At 39.8% G+C, this 14,684-nt stretch overlaps 1 protein-coding gene across 1 annotated transcript; it reads left to right on the plus strand.

Moving 5' to 3' along the window:
- Positions 1-4,399: 4,399 nt before the first annotated feature.
- Positions 4,400-12,777, plus strand: GZMK (granzyme K). The gene is made up of 5 exons (XM_060146068.1): positions 4,400-4,508; positions 4,785-4,932; positions 9,885-10,035; positions 10,805-11,074; positions 12,500-12,777. The coding sequence occupies exons 1-5, from the start codon at positions 4,445-4,447 to the stop codon at positions 12,659-12,661; spliced, it is 795 nt and encodes a 264-aa protein (XP_060002051.1). The 5' UTR covers positions 4,400-4,444; the 3' UTR covers positions 12,662-12,777.
- The last annotated feature ends 1,907 nt before the right edge of the window (positions 12,778-14,684 follow it).

Genomic DNA, 14,684 nt, shown 5'->3' on the forward strand with positions numbered 1-14,684 from the left:
CAAGTTCTTTCCCTGACATCTTTCCCTTGACTACATATGGACCCCAGTTTTCTTCCCAAAGCCCCACCAGGTTCATGCAAGTCCTCAATTCCTCTGTGCAAGGCCAGTGGCCCTACAAGTCTGCTGCTGGGAGAGAGATCAGGGCTACAAACCTTCCTTTGGCAGTCATCCCTGTTGAAAGGATTTTCACATGTGTAAATCTTTTAGGACAAACACTGCAGACAGTGTGAGTGATTATGTCCAGTGACATCACAGGACCACACCATGTGGGACTTTCCCTCCCATAACATTTCAACTCAGTGAAAATGAACATCAAAAGCCACCCTGAAGAAGAAAAGAAAAAGAAGAGGTGTCACAAAAGGGCAGCTTGAGGCCTGGAGAAAAAGCTGAGATTAGGACAGTATCTGGCCAGGCAGCCAGCTCCAGGTTTACTGGAAAATTCCCATCTGCCAGATTCTCAAGCTGTTTTCGTGTGGTTATTCCTTATGCCAAGATACCGTCCGTACTTACCCATTGTACCTCTCATCCACTGCACTTATTTCATAGTTGACTTGGAGAGGAGTAAAGGAGGAGGAGGTTAAAGGACTATTGTATTACTTAACTCAATAGTGCTGAGTAGGAAACATACTCATATTTAATAAAGGAAGATGATCAATACGCAAAATATGTTCTGATTAAAAGGCAGAGAAATATAAAACAAATTTCCCTCCATCCTACTTTAATCACCATCATCATTCCACCAAAGGGAGATCATGGAGCAGTTCTCTGAAGTATTTACAATGAAGTAGCTTAGGAAAAGACAGGGCTCCTTATGCTCCAACGCAGCTTACCCAGTTTCTCTACGCTGAGATTAAGTCCAAAGCTTCAGGTATGAGTCAAGGGATACTTGGCTTTCCTTTGCAGCTGTTCTCAAGCTCATCCATTTGATGGAATCTCATGGAAAGAATGGCTGTAATCTGAAGTAGGATTTGTCTTCTGGGCACCTTTGGACATAATGTCATCATACAGCACCCCAATAACCCTCCCTACTCCAATTTTCAAAACTGCCATAGTTTCATCATAATTCTTAGCAGATGCGTTTAGCTAAGTCATTACTGGACAGAAACCAAGGCCCAGAGGGTGGTGGTCATAAAGGAAGGACCCAGTAGAATTCTGCCAAATCTTGATCTCAAGTGCCTGGTGCAGGACAGCCATGGGAGTCTTGGAAACCTTGGTGTTGGAAAACTTTCCAAAGGAGGTCAAAAGGGAAGAAAAGGGAAGGGCTTGAAATAGACATGCTTTGCATTTGTGTCTACAGAGCAGTACTCAAACTACCCTTGGGGTAGACCAGGTATGTTTTGAAATTTTGTTTGTTTGTTCATTTGTTTGGTTTTTGTTTCAATTCATCGTGGACTGATACTTTTATACAATGAAACACAGATGAGTAGGAAAATTAAATTGAAAATTTAAAAAGGCATACAAAATGCATGCCTTATTTTATGATTAGGTTGGACAGACATTAAATTACATTTCATTAAATAAAGTAAATTAGTACAGAGTCATGATAAATGACTGTAACAGCCTCTAAACTCTGTCTCTCAACTTCTGTCCTCATCTTGCCCTAGATGGGTAATAAACAGGTCACACACCGGCAACAGGTCTGGTAGCCATCCTTTGAGTGACAAGGCTTTAGAGGGCGTGGCTAATGAATGTGATGGAAGCCCAAAGGAGAGAACCACATGTGGCCTTTGGAGCTTCCAGACAACTGTTCTGTATGGGTCTCTTGAAACACAGAAGGGTCGAGAGAGAGTAGGGATGGAGGAAAACAAAAACCCGGAGCTCAAAATCAGCATCGCCAAGAACAGCTAATAGGGACAGCTGAACACAACACAGCAAAGGAGAACCTCAAGGCCCCTGACCTGTGAACTGGTCCTGCTCAGAGCACCGCCTCACACTTGCTCAGCCCAGCACAGCTGCTACAAAATTCATCCAAAGCAAACACGGCTCTCCCCGCAGCAGACTCAACAGAACAAAAATCGACACCAAGAAATAAATTAGATGGTGGAGCTCATCATGTTACACAGCTCACTGTTCTCAAATCCAGGATCCTGAATGTTATAACAAATGATGCTATTAACCCCCGCATCAGTTTAAAGCCCAAACCAAATAACTCCTTACTATAAACCAACATGATTCTCAGAATTTTCCAGGACAGCTACAAGAAAGAGTTATGAGACCGTCCGGAAAAAAAAGCCAAAAATTCTAAAGAAAAAAAAAAAATCCTCCCAATTGAATTAAATCTCACCATGTCTAATTGCAGTGTATATGGCTAAATCCTTTTTCCCTCTGCACAGCCAGCTTGCCTCTTAGAGCATCTAAGCCCCAGAACTTGTCAAAGTAGGGCAGGCATGTGGTCAGGTTGAAAGCCACATGGACCCTGGAGCCAGCACCTAAGGGTTTAAGAACTGATCTGCCACCTGCTAGGTCAGTAATCTCCAGCAAGTCTTTATCCACAAAACAAGACTAATGACAGCCACCTCCCAGGAAATAGAGTTGAAAATGCCTAGCAATTTGTAAAAATCTATGTGGATATTAGTCCTTACTACACAGAAGTAAGCAGCTGAGAGATTTTTTAACCATGCCCCCCTGCCACCCCGGCAAAAATGAAGCTTTGTCTTTTACACAGTTCATTTCTTCCTCACAGCTCAAATCACTTCCAAATGTCACACGTTATCTTTCTTATGTTCCCAACATCACTGCAATACAGTGGGGAGCTGGCATCATCAAGCCCACTTTACAGCTTGCAGAAGTGGCACATGAGGAATCCATCAAGGCACACCAACAGTGACAACAATGACTTGCAAAGTAACGAGGACCTTTGGCTGGAAATAACAAATCTGCTTTAAGTTTGTGGCTTTTCTTAATCCGGCTCCTCCTTGTCTCACCCACAGGTCTATGAGACAGGAAGTCACTACTCTGCATTGGTTTTGTTAATTCTTCTTATTTACCATGCAGGAGAGCTTTACTGTTGCTGCATCCTGGTAGAGTGCAAACAGGATACTTCTCGAATTCTGTGCTCCGGTGGTATATTTATTAACATACAAGTTATTTCAGATCAGGCAAATGATTTGGTCCAGCTTGTATGCTGTGTAAACTTAGGCAAATTACGTAGCCTCTCTGAACCTATTTCTTCAGTTGTAACATAAAAATAGTAGTTTGTCCTGCCTTTCTCACAGACATAAGACATGAAAACATATAAATGATCATGTAAAGAGAATTTTGGAAATAATTTAAGACACATTAAATTATAATGTAGAATATACAATATAATATTGTTTTGTATTATTCCCACTGTCTTATGCTACAGAGCAATTTAGTAGGAGTCTTTCACAGTCTGCCAAGAAAAATAGCTCTGTATTTCAATTCTCCTTTATAAAAAAAAATAAAAGATAGGACACATATATCTTAGAAAAAGGAAAATAAGATCTATTAATTCAAGGTAAATTTTGGTCAGTGTTTCTGCAAAGTGTTGGGGGTCATGCATGGTGCCTGACTTGTCTATCCATACTCATTTTATAACATTTGCACTATTGATCAGCACCCAGCACAAACAGAATCTCGTAGACTCTTAAGTCGAATACCTTTCGTAGTGAAGGAGAAAGTACAGTAGAAAGCCTGGCAATGTGTTTCATCTGTTCCTGGGGAGAGTGACAAAGTGCAGTCCTTGATTTTTAAAAGATATTATTATTAAGGCCCTGGATAAACACATGGTCATTTTCAATTAAAAATGAGTAAAAGAGACACTCAGAATTAGAAATATGTTGCCAATATTCCCCTTTAATAACATTGTTAAATTTTCCAAAACTGTAATGAAAATTTAACCAAATTTGGTCAAATTTAGAGAAAATGGCATGACTACGAATAAATTTGCTACAAAACATATGGGTTTCTCTGGATGATGTTCAGGCTTTAGCTAAGCCTTATTGTAAAGCAGCCGTGATTTGTGAAAGGTTCCACGTCTCTCTACATAATAAATCTATGTCCAAATGAAAAATAGAGAGAAACTAAATATGATAGGCATCATTTTCTGCCAGGAAAAATAGTAAGTATTACTTTAGAGCAATGAACATCTTTGAACTTCATTAAGTTCTTATGGCTTGCATATTTTTTATTCTCTCACCATTTATAACATGAATACTACTTATACAGATATTGAAAATGGTTAACTACAGAAATGAGTACTTTATGGCACACATACCTTGCTCTAAAAAGTGCTAAAAGCACAATTCCGAAACTCCCCAAACTGATATATACCTTTAATCTTAGGTGTGAAAAACTTTACCTCTAGAACACTTGTGGTGAGAAAGTTAAATCTGCAAAATCGAAACTCAGTCTTCACCCTCTTCTTCCTTCACCAATACAGTCACAATATTTCATCTGGGCTTCTTAAATCTAAGCCATTGAAATGACTAAGTTTTCTTCTTTTTTTCTATGTTTCCTAATAGCCAGGACTTACATGACTCCAGAGTGTAAGTATCTCCTATACCTACCACATGTGGGAATTAAATGATTTTCTAGTGATTGTATTGTTACATTATAAATGAAAATAATTTTTACTTCCATGTAGCTCCCTCTAAACTGTAATGTATTATACAGTTGTTCATCAGTAAAATTATAATAACTATTAGGTGACTGAAAGATTTTTTTTAATCTTTGAAAAATTATATAATGACTGTCAAAAGAAGAATTACATGAAATAATCTGCTTAGATCTTTTGCATTAAATCTTTTGGTTTTCTTTTGGAGGTTTCAACATGGAGATCATCGGTGGGAGAGAAGCGTCGCCTCATTCCAGGCCATTTATGGCTTCTGTGCAGTATGGCGGCAATCACATTTGCGGGGGCGTGCTAATCCATCCACAGTGGGTGCTGACGGCGGCCCACTGCCACTCTCGGTGAGTATTAGGCTTACTGTGTTTCCTCAAGTTGGCTAGAAAAGAAGCTCGCCTCTCCCAGGAGAGAATTTGATCTACCCTTAGCTTCTGTGATAACTGACCAACTGGTGGAGTTTATTTACCCTCTCACACATCCGCGATTCTGCCCCAAGTTCTCCTTTTCTGGGAGATCTAGGCAACCCAATAGACAAATTCAAGTCCTTCATGTAATGCCTGGGAACACAGCAACAGTTATGAAGCGGCAGTATTCCTGACCTTGTTAGGGGAAATCAGACAACCTGAGTTTGCACCCCACTTTACAAATGGGAAATAATAATAGTAGTATATAACTGCTTCATGGGGTTTTGAGGATTAAATAGTATCTATTTAAATATTTTAGCATGCTTAGCACCTAGTGAGCTGCAAATAAGTTGCAGCTCTTATTACTGTTATACGTATGAGGAGCCTGCTTTGCTAATAGATTTTTGAGACCCCTTACCTTAACTCCTCTGCTCAATGCCCACCGCAGAGGTCTGAGGCCCACAGTTTGGGAATCACAGCTGTAAGGGGCAACAATCTAACTAGGTGGAAAAAAAAAAAAGTATAGATGATTTACAAAGAAAAAGAGAGAGAGAGAGCTATTTTTTCTGGGATACGTAAAATGAAAGATTTTCTAAAGACGGACTATAACCTCTCATTCTATGATTCTCTTACTTAAGCTAAAAATGTCCAAAACCCTTCTTGGGATGCCGCTACCATCACAAAAGGAAAAGCAATAGAAAATTAACTTGGCGTTTGTTGTTTTGTTTGTTTGTTTCGGCTTGGGGGGTGATTTGTTTTTTTGTTTGTGTTTTTTTTTTTGCGGTGCGCGGGCCTCTCACTGTTGGGGCCTCTCCCGTTGCGGAGCACAGGCTCCGGATGCGCAGGCTCAGCGGCCGTGGCTCACGGGCCCAGGCGCTCTGCGGCATGTGGGATCTTCGCGGACCGGGGCACGAACCCGTGTCCCCTGCATCGGCAGGCGGACTCTCAACCACTGTGCCACCAGGGAAGCCCGGGGGCTGGTGTTTGTTTGTATGTTTCTTCCTTATGTTTCTTGCCTGAATAAGCTAAGAAAAGATGGGGCCTTCTCCTTTTCTTACAAATATGACAGCACTTCACTTAAGAACCTCTTAGCCATAATCATTTACTCTCTAGGCATCAGTTATATCTAAATGGAACAACTGAATTGACTTGCTTCCCATATTTTGGGGATTTTGCTTGGTTGCTCCATTTTAATGAGACTGTTTGAACACAAATTAGAAATTCTGAAGCCTGCAAACTGTGAGAACTTCTGTTTTATTTCTAAATAGCAAGCCACTAATTTCCGATTTAACATGGCTACTTCATTTAAGCAGGGTTCTTGCTGTCACAGAAATCACCCTTGTGTCCTCATCAGTTCTGTCTTTTCTAGGGCACTTGTCCCCTGGGGACCAGCTAAGCAGAGGGTGACTATCAATAAATGTTCATTCAATTCAGAATATGCACATCTTCAGATATGCTTGTGGTTACACATTCAAATGGATTATAACCTCCCCAGACACAGAGCTTGATTTATTATAAATGCTGAACAAATGCTGGATAGAAAAAAGGAAATAAATTGGAGGGGAGGGGATTTTTTGGGTTTTGGTTGTTGCTAAGCTAAATGAACACTATGTGAAGTCCTTCACAAGCCATAAATTGCTATCCAAAGGTAAATAGTATTATTAAGTTGAATTTTAAATTTTGTCAAGTGAACTTGACTCAGTAGAAATAGATTCCCAAATTGAAAAATTGGGAAAAAGAGATCCTGGAATTAAAAAAAAAAAAAAAAAAAACTATTGCTAAATATTATTTTAAATGGCTGTAGTTTAAAGAACTGCAGAATATGTGGATCAGATTTCCTCTACAGGACACTTGGGTGTAAAAATGTAGGCAGATTGGTGCTTAGAAAAACATTAAGCTTTGTGAAATCCAAAATATTTATGAAATAGTTCAATGGTGGCTTCCCACAAATGGACTCCCAAGTATCCTACGAGAATAGCTTACTAACTCCAGGCCCCTCTCTCAGCAAAATGGTGAAGGGGGCCAAATCTGGGGTGTTCCCTTCTCACTACCCATCCACACTAAGTTCCTCACTTAGTCTCTTGGCCCCTTTATTAGTTGCCATGCCAATTATAAAAGGAAACCAGTAAAAAATCCTCTTGTATAACATTTTCAGCATTTCAATTTATCAGAAGCAAAACTCTCACCAACTCTTGTCCACTGTCTTCCCTAGTCTCCTCCAATGCCTTCTCCCACTGAACACTCCCCCATCCTTTCACCTGCCTAGCCAGTGAATAGATGGAACCTCCTCGCTCCCACCCAGCCCCTTCCACATGGCCTCACTCCATCCCAAATCACTCAAGGCTCCCAGAGTAGAATGGTTACCAATCCAGACCCCAGGTTCAAACAAAAGAAGCTTTAATCCCCCCTGCATTTGCATCCCAGAGCCTCCGCTTAATATTGGTGGGACTTTCTCAAGTTCGTCAATTTACCTGATCATCAATTCCCTCATCTGCAAAATGGGGATAATCATAATACCTCCTTCACAGGGCTGTTGTGAGATTTAAATGAGGGAAAATATGTAAAATGCTTAGCACAAAACCTGGCACACTACAGTAACCTAATAAATGTCATCTAATGTTATATTAATATCTGTACCTTCCATGGTAATCACTGAGGAACAAATATCATGGTCCAGTCGTGTTGATGGGATAAAAGCATGACAGCCCATCTCTGACAGCCAGGTAGTTCCCTCCTCTCTTAGGCAAGAGAATTCCAAAAATAGGGACCCTACCTTCACTAACACACCCAGAGGAATGGGTCTAAGCAGAAACACTGCTCAGTGCCAAAGCAGAGTGGCAGAGGAAATAAGAGGCTTGAAGGGGCTTGGCACGGGGCTTATAGGGGTGCCATGCAGCCAGACACCTCCAGATGATTCTGACGCAGGTGGTCCAAAGACCACCTGTGGAGAAACTGCGCGGTGCAAAAGAGACACTAGTATTGTCACTTCTCCTCAGTGGGAATTCATACCTGGATTTAGGTAAGGAGGTGTGATCCTAGAACTCAGGTAATTCCAGGTATCCTGTGGGCAGAAAAAAATTGACCTCTGTAGTACAGATTACAGTTGAAGTATATCTAGAAATGGAAAGTTCAGAAAACATTCATGGTCTGCTTGGGTTGTTTTTGGTATTCATATGTCCCAGTGGAGACAAAAGTAACTAAAACACTTCAAAGCCGTTAACAAATCAAGGAAATTGGTAAAAGATGAAGGAAAAACAGACATTTTCTCAGCACCCTTCTCCTACTCAGAATTCATCTTCCACATCCTGCATTTGTATCTCCCAGCCTTCCTGTGTTAGTTATTTATGGATGTATCCATCTTTTCTATTATATCAGTAATCCCAGGGATTTTATATCATCCTTCCCCTCCAAAGCTTTGGGTTTAGTGAGTACGCTGAATTTGGGTTTGAATCAATCCTGAGAAATCCAATCTACATCCTTTGAGAAATTTCATCCCCATCCTGATTTTGCAATAGACAAACTTTTCAACAAATAGAGCTGGAATTCCCAAAATAAACCAGAATAAACTCTTTTGGTAGAAACCAAAAAACGGTAATTCCCAGCAGTCACAGCCTTGCCATACGCAAACCCACCCCAGCATAGCCATATACTGGCTCCCCAAACCTAAAACAACCTCTTATTCCTTTTTCCCTATGTTTCTGTGCTCTTTTTAATTTTTATTAATCTTTATTCATATGTATATATGTGTGTTTATTGGGTATGTGTGCTTTTATTGTAATCTGCCCTGACTCTTTTCCACATGACAATGAAATAGTTACATGTAAACAAATATAATTATTTTTATCACCTTCCTTGTTCCAAAAAAGGATTTGAAGTCGTTTCCTGAGAACACACATTAAAATGGGATATTTTTGTAGTATGCAAATGGCTCCAAGGTGTTGTCAAGATCTCAAAAAAAAATTTATATATTTCATAACTAGATGTAAATATAATTTTATTCAACATACAGTAAATCAGATCAACTGTTGAAATACTGGTACTAAAATTGTATATGACTAGAGATTTAAAAAAAAAAACTGTTGTTTCTTCATCTGACTCACCAGTTTTTATCCTCTAAATCTCCACAATGGAATTATCAATGACTACTAACTCTAAAGTGTCTTAATTTCAAATGATTTTTCACCTTGAGGAAAGTTTTCCCTTCTTGTCTAAATCATCTTTCTAACTGAGGGGACAGAACATATGAGTATAGTTGAAAGCCATCTAATGGACCTTACTTCTCCATATTGCCCTGAGATGAGGTTTAGACATACCAGATTAGCAAGTGTAGAGTTGTGCCTTTTTACCTTTTAGTTATTAAAACACTTAACATTGGGAAGATGAAAAATTTTTGGATATTGATGGTGGTGGTGATGGATGAACAGCAATGTGAATGTATTTAATGCCTCAGAACCGTTTAAAAACGGTTAAAGTTATAAATTTCATGTTATGTATATTTTACCTCAATAAAAAAAACTTAACAATGGTGGATATAAATCACAACCCACAAACTCGAGAAATATAAGTTCCTTTATTTTTATATAAATTAACACAACTTTATTGTAAACTTGATCTCAGTCACTTAGTATTTCACTCCTTTTTCCCCACAGTAGGGTACAAGTCCTGATATTCTTTTGCAAGGCTGGGGAATTGGAGTGGGATGGGTTTGGCCCTTGTTATCATCCATTCGTGATTGGGTCCACTGACACCTCTGTCACTCCACCTAATCCTACACAGGTTATCTTGGAGCTGGTCCTTATTCCTGTAGGTATATGGCCTCCTCCACCATTTCTACTCCTCACTGGAAGATTTGAGAATCATTCTGTGGTGTCTATTCTCTTTGCTTTTTTTAGGTTTGCCAAAGGCCAGTCTTCCAAAGTGGTTTTAGGAGCACACTCTCTCTCAAAGAATGAGGCCTCCAAACAAACATTTGAGATTAAAAGATTCATACGATTCCCAAGATTTACATCAGATCCTAAATCAAATGATATTATGCTGGTTGAGGTATGTAGCATTGCATTTCTTCAGTTTCTCCAACATTCTTATACAGCACAGTTCAGTTGTTAAATCATCTACACAAAAGGATGTTGTTGGCACTTTCCCCTTGTTCGAGGTGATTGTGACATATTTTATAAGGGCCCATTATACTCCATTTACTGCCTTGAGAGAAACAAGAAGTTATCACAGATGCATCTGGGCTGTGTTTATACAAGTTAAAACAGCTCTGATGCTCGCATACGTGGGAGGAGAACACCCCAACAGGCCCAAGGATCCACGCTGCAAGCTTTTTCCCCAATGCTTTTCTCATTAGCAAATGAAAAATACAAGTCACTTATACAACAGAGCCAAGCAAGTGACTTTGGGGATATAGAAGTGAGTTACAACTTAGTCTAGACCATACTTAGTCTAGTCCAAACTTAGTCTAGACCATACTCAAGGGTCCTATCTAGCAGGAAATAGCCCAGCCCTCAAAGTCATGACCTATGGATGTTATTCCACAGCAAACCATCCAATGTGGAGCAAAGGCCAGTTTGCTAGAGACTGGGCAAAATTCCTGCTCTGTGTAAGCTCCCTCCCCAAGGATCACTGAGCTCTAAGGGAAATGAAGAGCATGTTCAGAAAAGCAACAACCACAAATGCAGCTGTGGGCTACCACCAAAGTAGATTCAAGAAGAGGGACGCCCTCCGAGCACACAGGGACCACACATACATCACTCAAGCTAATAATACTACTGGGGACAAATGATAATTTATTCTCTTTTCAATCTGTCAGCTTCACACGGCCGCAAAACTCAACAAACATGTCCAACTGCTCCACCCAAGAGCCAAAAATGATATTAAAGCTGGAACAAAATGCCAGGTTATTGGCTGGGGAGCCACTGACCCAGAATTTTTAAGGCCCTCTGATACCCTGCGAGAAGTCACTGTTACTGTCATAAGTCGAAAAGTTTGCAACAGCCAAAGTTATTACAACCACGACCCTATTATAACTAAAAACATGGTATGTGCAGGAGATGCCAGAGGCCAGAAGGATTCCTGCCAGGTAAGAACCCCTCACTCAAACAGGCATTTCAGGCTGCTGAGCTACAGTCAGGCCCCACCTGCACACCCGCACCGAGGAGGAGGAGAGGCGTGGAGAACATCGCATCACAACTCCAAAAAGGTGCCCTCCGATCCTGCACAGTGTTCTCTTTGCTTTCTCATCTACCAATGCAAATGAGTCATAAGTACTTGCACAACACGTAGTAAGCACTCATTAAGTGTTTGTTAATCAGGATAGTTAACTATATCTGATAACTTTTACTGAGGGGTATTACCGCCCTTAGAAAGCCTACCAACTCTGAGGTCAGTAGTGGTGATTAGAAGATAACTTCTCAACCCCCCACCATCACCACCTTTAAACTAATAGGTCTTCTAAAACTCAAATGCAAAAAGCTCAAATGTATATTATGTGTTTCTTAAATAATGTTGACTAACTGCTAACTGACTAAAAGGAACAACAGTCATGCTTTTCAAAATCTTCTGTTTCCTGAGGTAGTAAAAAAAAAAAAAATAGGTGATCATGTTTACAGGTGATGACGGCTACCTAGCACAGATGGATTACTAATTTTTTTAAAAATACAATATAATATTCACATTATACTATATTAAGCATTATCAAGGGGAGGGTATGATGATGACAAAGATCATGTGTAACTGCGGTGCCCCAAGATCATCAACCCCCTCAGCCTCTATTTTCACAGCCAACCAAGCACAAAGTACTGCAGTTTTTGATGTGATTGGCAGCAGAGGCAAAGACTGCTCTTTAGATTTGAAAGCTAACTCCTTATCTGAAAGGCCAGGCTTCCCCCTCTATCACCTTGTCACTTTCCTTGACAGCATTTTTGTTTATTGTTTTGTTGTCAGAGTGAGTCCTCAAGAATCAGTTCATTGAGCAAGTATTTACTAAGTGTTGGGTATGTGCAGAGCCCCACATGCAATCATATGATGATAGAAAAAAATAATAGAGAAGATAGAGTACCTGCCACCAAGACATTTACTTTAATACATTGCTCTTTTCTACCAGTCTCAATAGCAAATTGATTTCAGATCCATGAGCACCAAAATGGAATTCATAATTTTGAAAATTTCTTTTATTTCTGTGGGTTATTTCAAACTTTATGCCTACCCATTTCTTCATGAATAAAGTTCAGCAGTCACTGATTACCAAAGGATGTAAATATACATAGTCTTAGACAGAGACAGGGACATGGACAAAGAGAGGCAGACAGACAGATGGACAGAACCATGGTCCTGGATGGAGACAGAGATGCAGAGAATCTATACTGCATCAGGGGCTGTATCAGGCACTCTGCAGGACACAAAGAAACCAAGGACCCAGATAATAATCCTTTGAGTAACTAACAGCTGATGGTTGAAAAAGTTCAACAGCTACTTACCAAGCATCTGTTCATTTTCTTCTTTCCAGGGTGACTCAGGGGGCCCCTTGATCTGCAAAGGTGCCTTCCGTGCCCTAGTCTCTGGAGGTCATAAATGTGGTGATGCCAAGAAACCTGGAATCTACATCCTATTAACCTGGAAATACCAGGCTTGGATCAAAAGCATCTTGGCCCCATCTCATGCAAACTAAGACTACACATGATTTTCTTAGCTCTACCAGTTGCTTGTTTTCGTTTTTGTTTCATAATATGTTCCACAGGCCAATTTATCTTCAGAGGTAGTTGAATGTAGCTAAAGTGGAGCACAGTTAGGGTCCGCTCCTGACCCATTAGGACTGATTTTGTTAAGGAATCAAGTTCTTTTTCACATGTACCACTGATGTATTTCTACTCTGCTGATCTTATTCTGAATAAAATTTCGAAGACTATCTGCTTGTCTTGTATGGAAATAAGATACAGGGAACGATATATCCCCCGACTCCATGCACTCTCCCCCAAAAGGGCAAAAAGGTGATTAAACAAGACAGTAATGGCATCACCTTTAACCAGGTTTATGTTGTGATTTCTGTTGGATCATCCTAAGCTGTATTTTTAAAATTAAAAACACTAAATTCAAACACCCTAACTCAAGTTAAGAAAAAAATCATAAAAAAAAAGAAAAAGTCATCAAGGTTTATACAAATATTTAGATAGCACTTATTATCTTTTTATGTCACATTTTGTTCCAAACAGGATTTAAAACAAAATACAAAAATACCTGCAATAAACAAAATATGAAATTAAAACAATTTTTCCTCAAAAAATTAATAAAAATACAATGTGATCCAGCAATTTCACTTCTGGATATTTGTCTGAAGAAAATGAAAACACTAACTCAAAAAGACATATGCACCCCCATGTTCATGCAGAACTATTTACAATAGCCAAGATATGGAAAACAACTTAAGTGTCTATTGATGAATGATGAATAAAGAAACTGGTGTATACACACACACACACACACACACACACACACACAGGAATATTATTCAACCATAAAAAAGAATGAAATCTTGCCATTTGCAAAAAACATAGATGGACCTCAAGGGCATTATGCTAAGTGAAATAAGTCAGACAGAGAAAGACAAATACCAAATAACCTCTCTTATATGTGAAGTCTTTAAAAAAAAAAGAAAAAAGCTCTTAGATACAGAGAACAGATTAGATTGGTGGTTTCCAGAGGTGGGGGATGAGGAGTAAGAAAAATGGGTGAAGAGGGTCAAATGGTAAATAAATGAATAAATACATTTAATTAATTAAAATAAATAATAATTTGGTGAAGAAATTGAGGCAAGGAGGAAATGAGAATAAGAGAGATTAGATGAAGATAGGAATGCTGTTAATACCCAAAGTGCCATAATTTTCTCCCTACACATTTTTTTTTTTTGTGGTACGCGGGCCTCTCACTGTTGTGGCCTCTCCCGTCACAGAGCACAGGCTTCAGACGCGCAGGCTCAGCGGCCATGGCTCACGGGCCTAGCCGCTCCATGGCATGTGGCATCTTCCCGGACCAGGGCACGAACCCGTGTCCCCCGCATCGGCAGACGGACTCTCAACCACTGCGCCACCAGGGAAGCCCTCTCCCTACACTTTTGCTAGAAGGAGCCATATTTGGTTCTATGCTTCATATGAGTCAATGCAAAAAGATCAACAGAATCAGTTACATGAATTACAGTATCCAGGAAATAAAAATAAACTATTTTCCCAGAAGTAGGGCCACTGGTGCTAGAATTAAAACTAAACAGAACTTTCTTCCATGATCCTCTTAAGAAGGACACTGTGCCATGGTTCCTATGTCCCTACCAAAGGCATCAGGATCACCTGAGAAGACTGTTTGGAATATAGATTGTTCTGAGTCCTTGCCTAGAAATTCAGATTGAATAGGCTTGAGGTGGGCCTGGAAACCTGCATTGTTTAAAAGCAATACATTTGATTCTGATAAACGCTCAAATCCAAAAGCCACTGATAATGAACATCCTTAATAACATATTACAAAAAAGAACAGTAAGTTCTTGGCATTGTTTTTTATAAATCCTTCAATGTGAACTGACAACAGAAGACCAAAGTGCAATTCAGTAGGGGCACTTGAGGGTCTCAGCTGTCCTTGACTGTGGTGGTCCAGTGATTAGATTGGTAACTCTTTCTAATTTGAGTGGGTGGTGGTGGAGGACAGGA

The sequence above is a fragment of the Lagenorhynchus albirostris genome, chromosome 3 (assembly GCF_949774975.1).
Source record: "Lagenorhynchus albirostris chromosome 3, mLagAlb1.1, whole genome shotgun sequence".
Taxonomy (NCBI): domain Eukaryota; kingdom Metazoa; phylum Chordata; class Mammalia; order Artiodactyla; family Delphinidae; genus Lagenorhynchus; species Lagenorhynchus albirostris.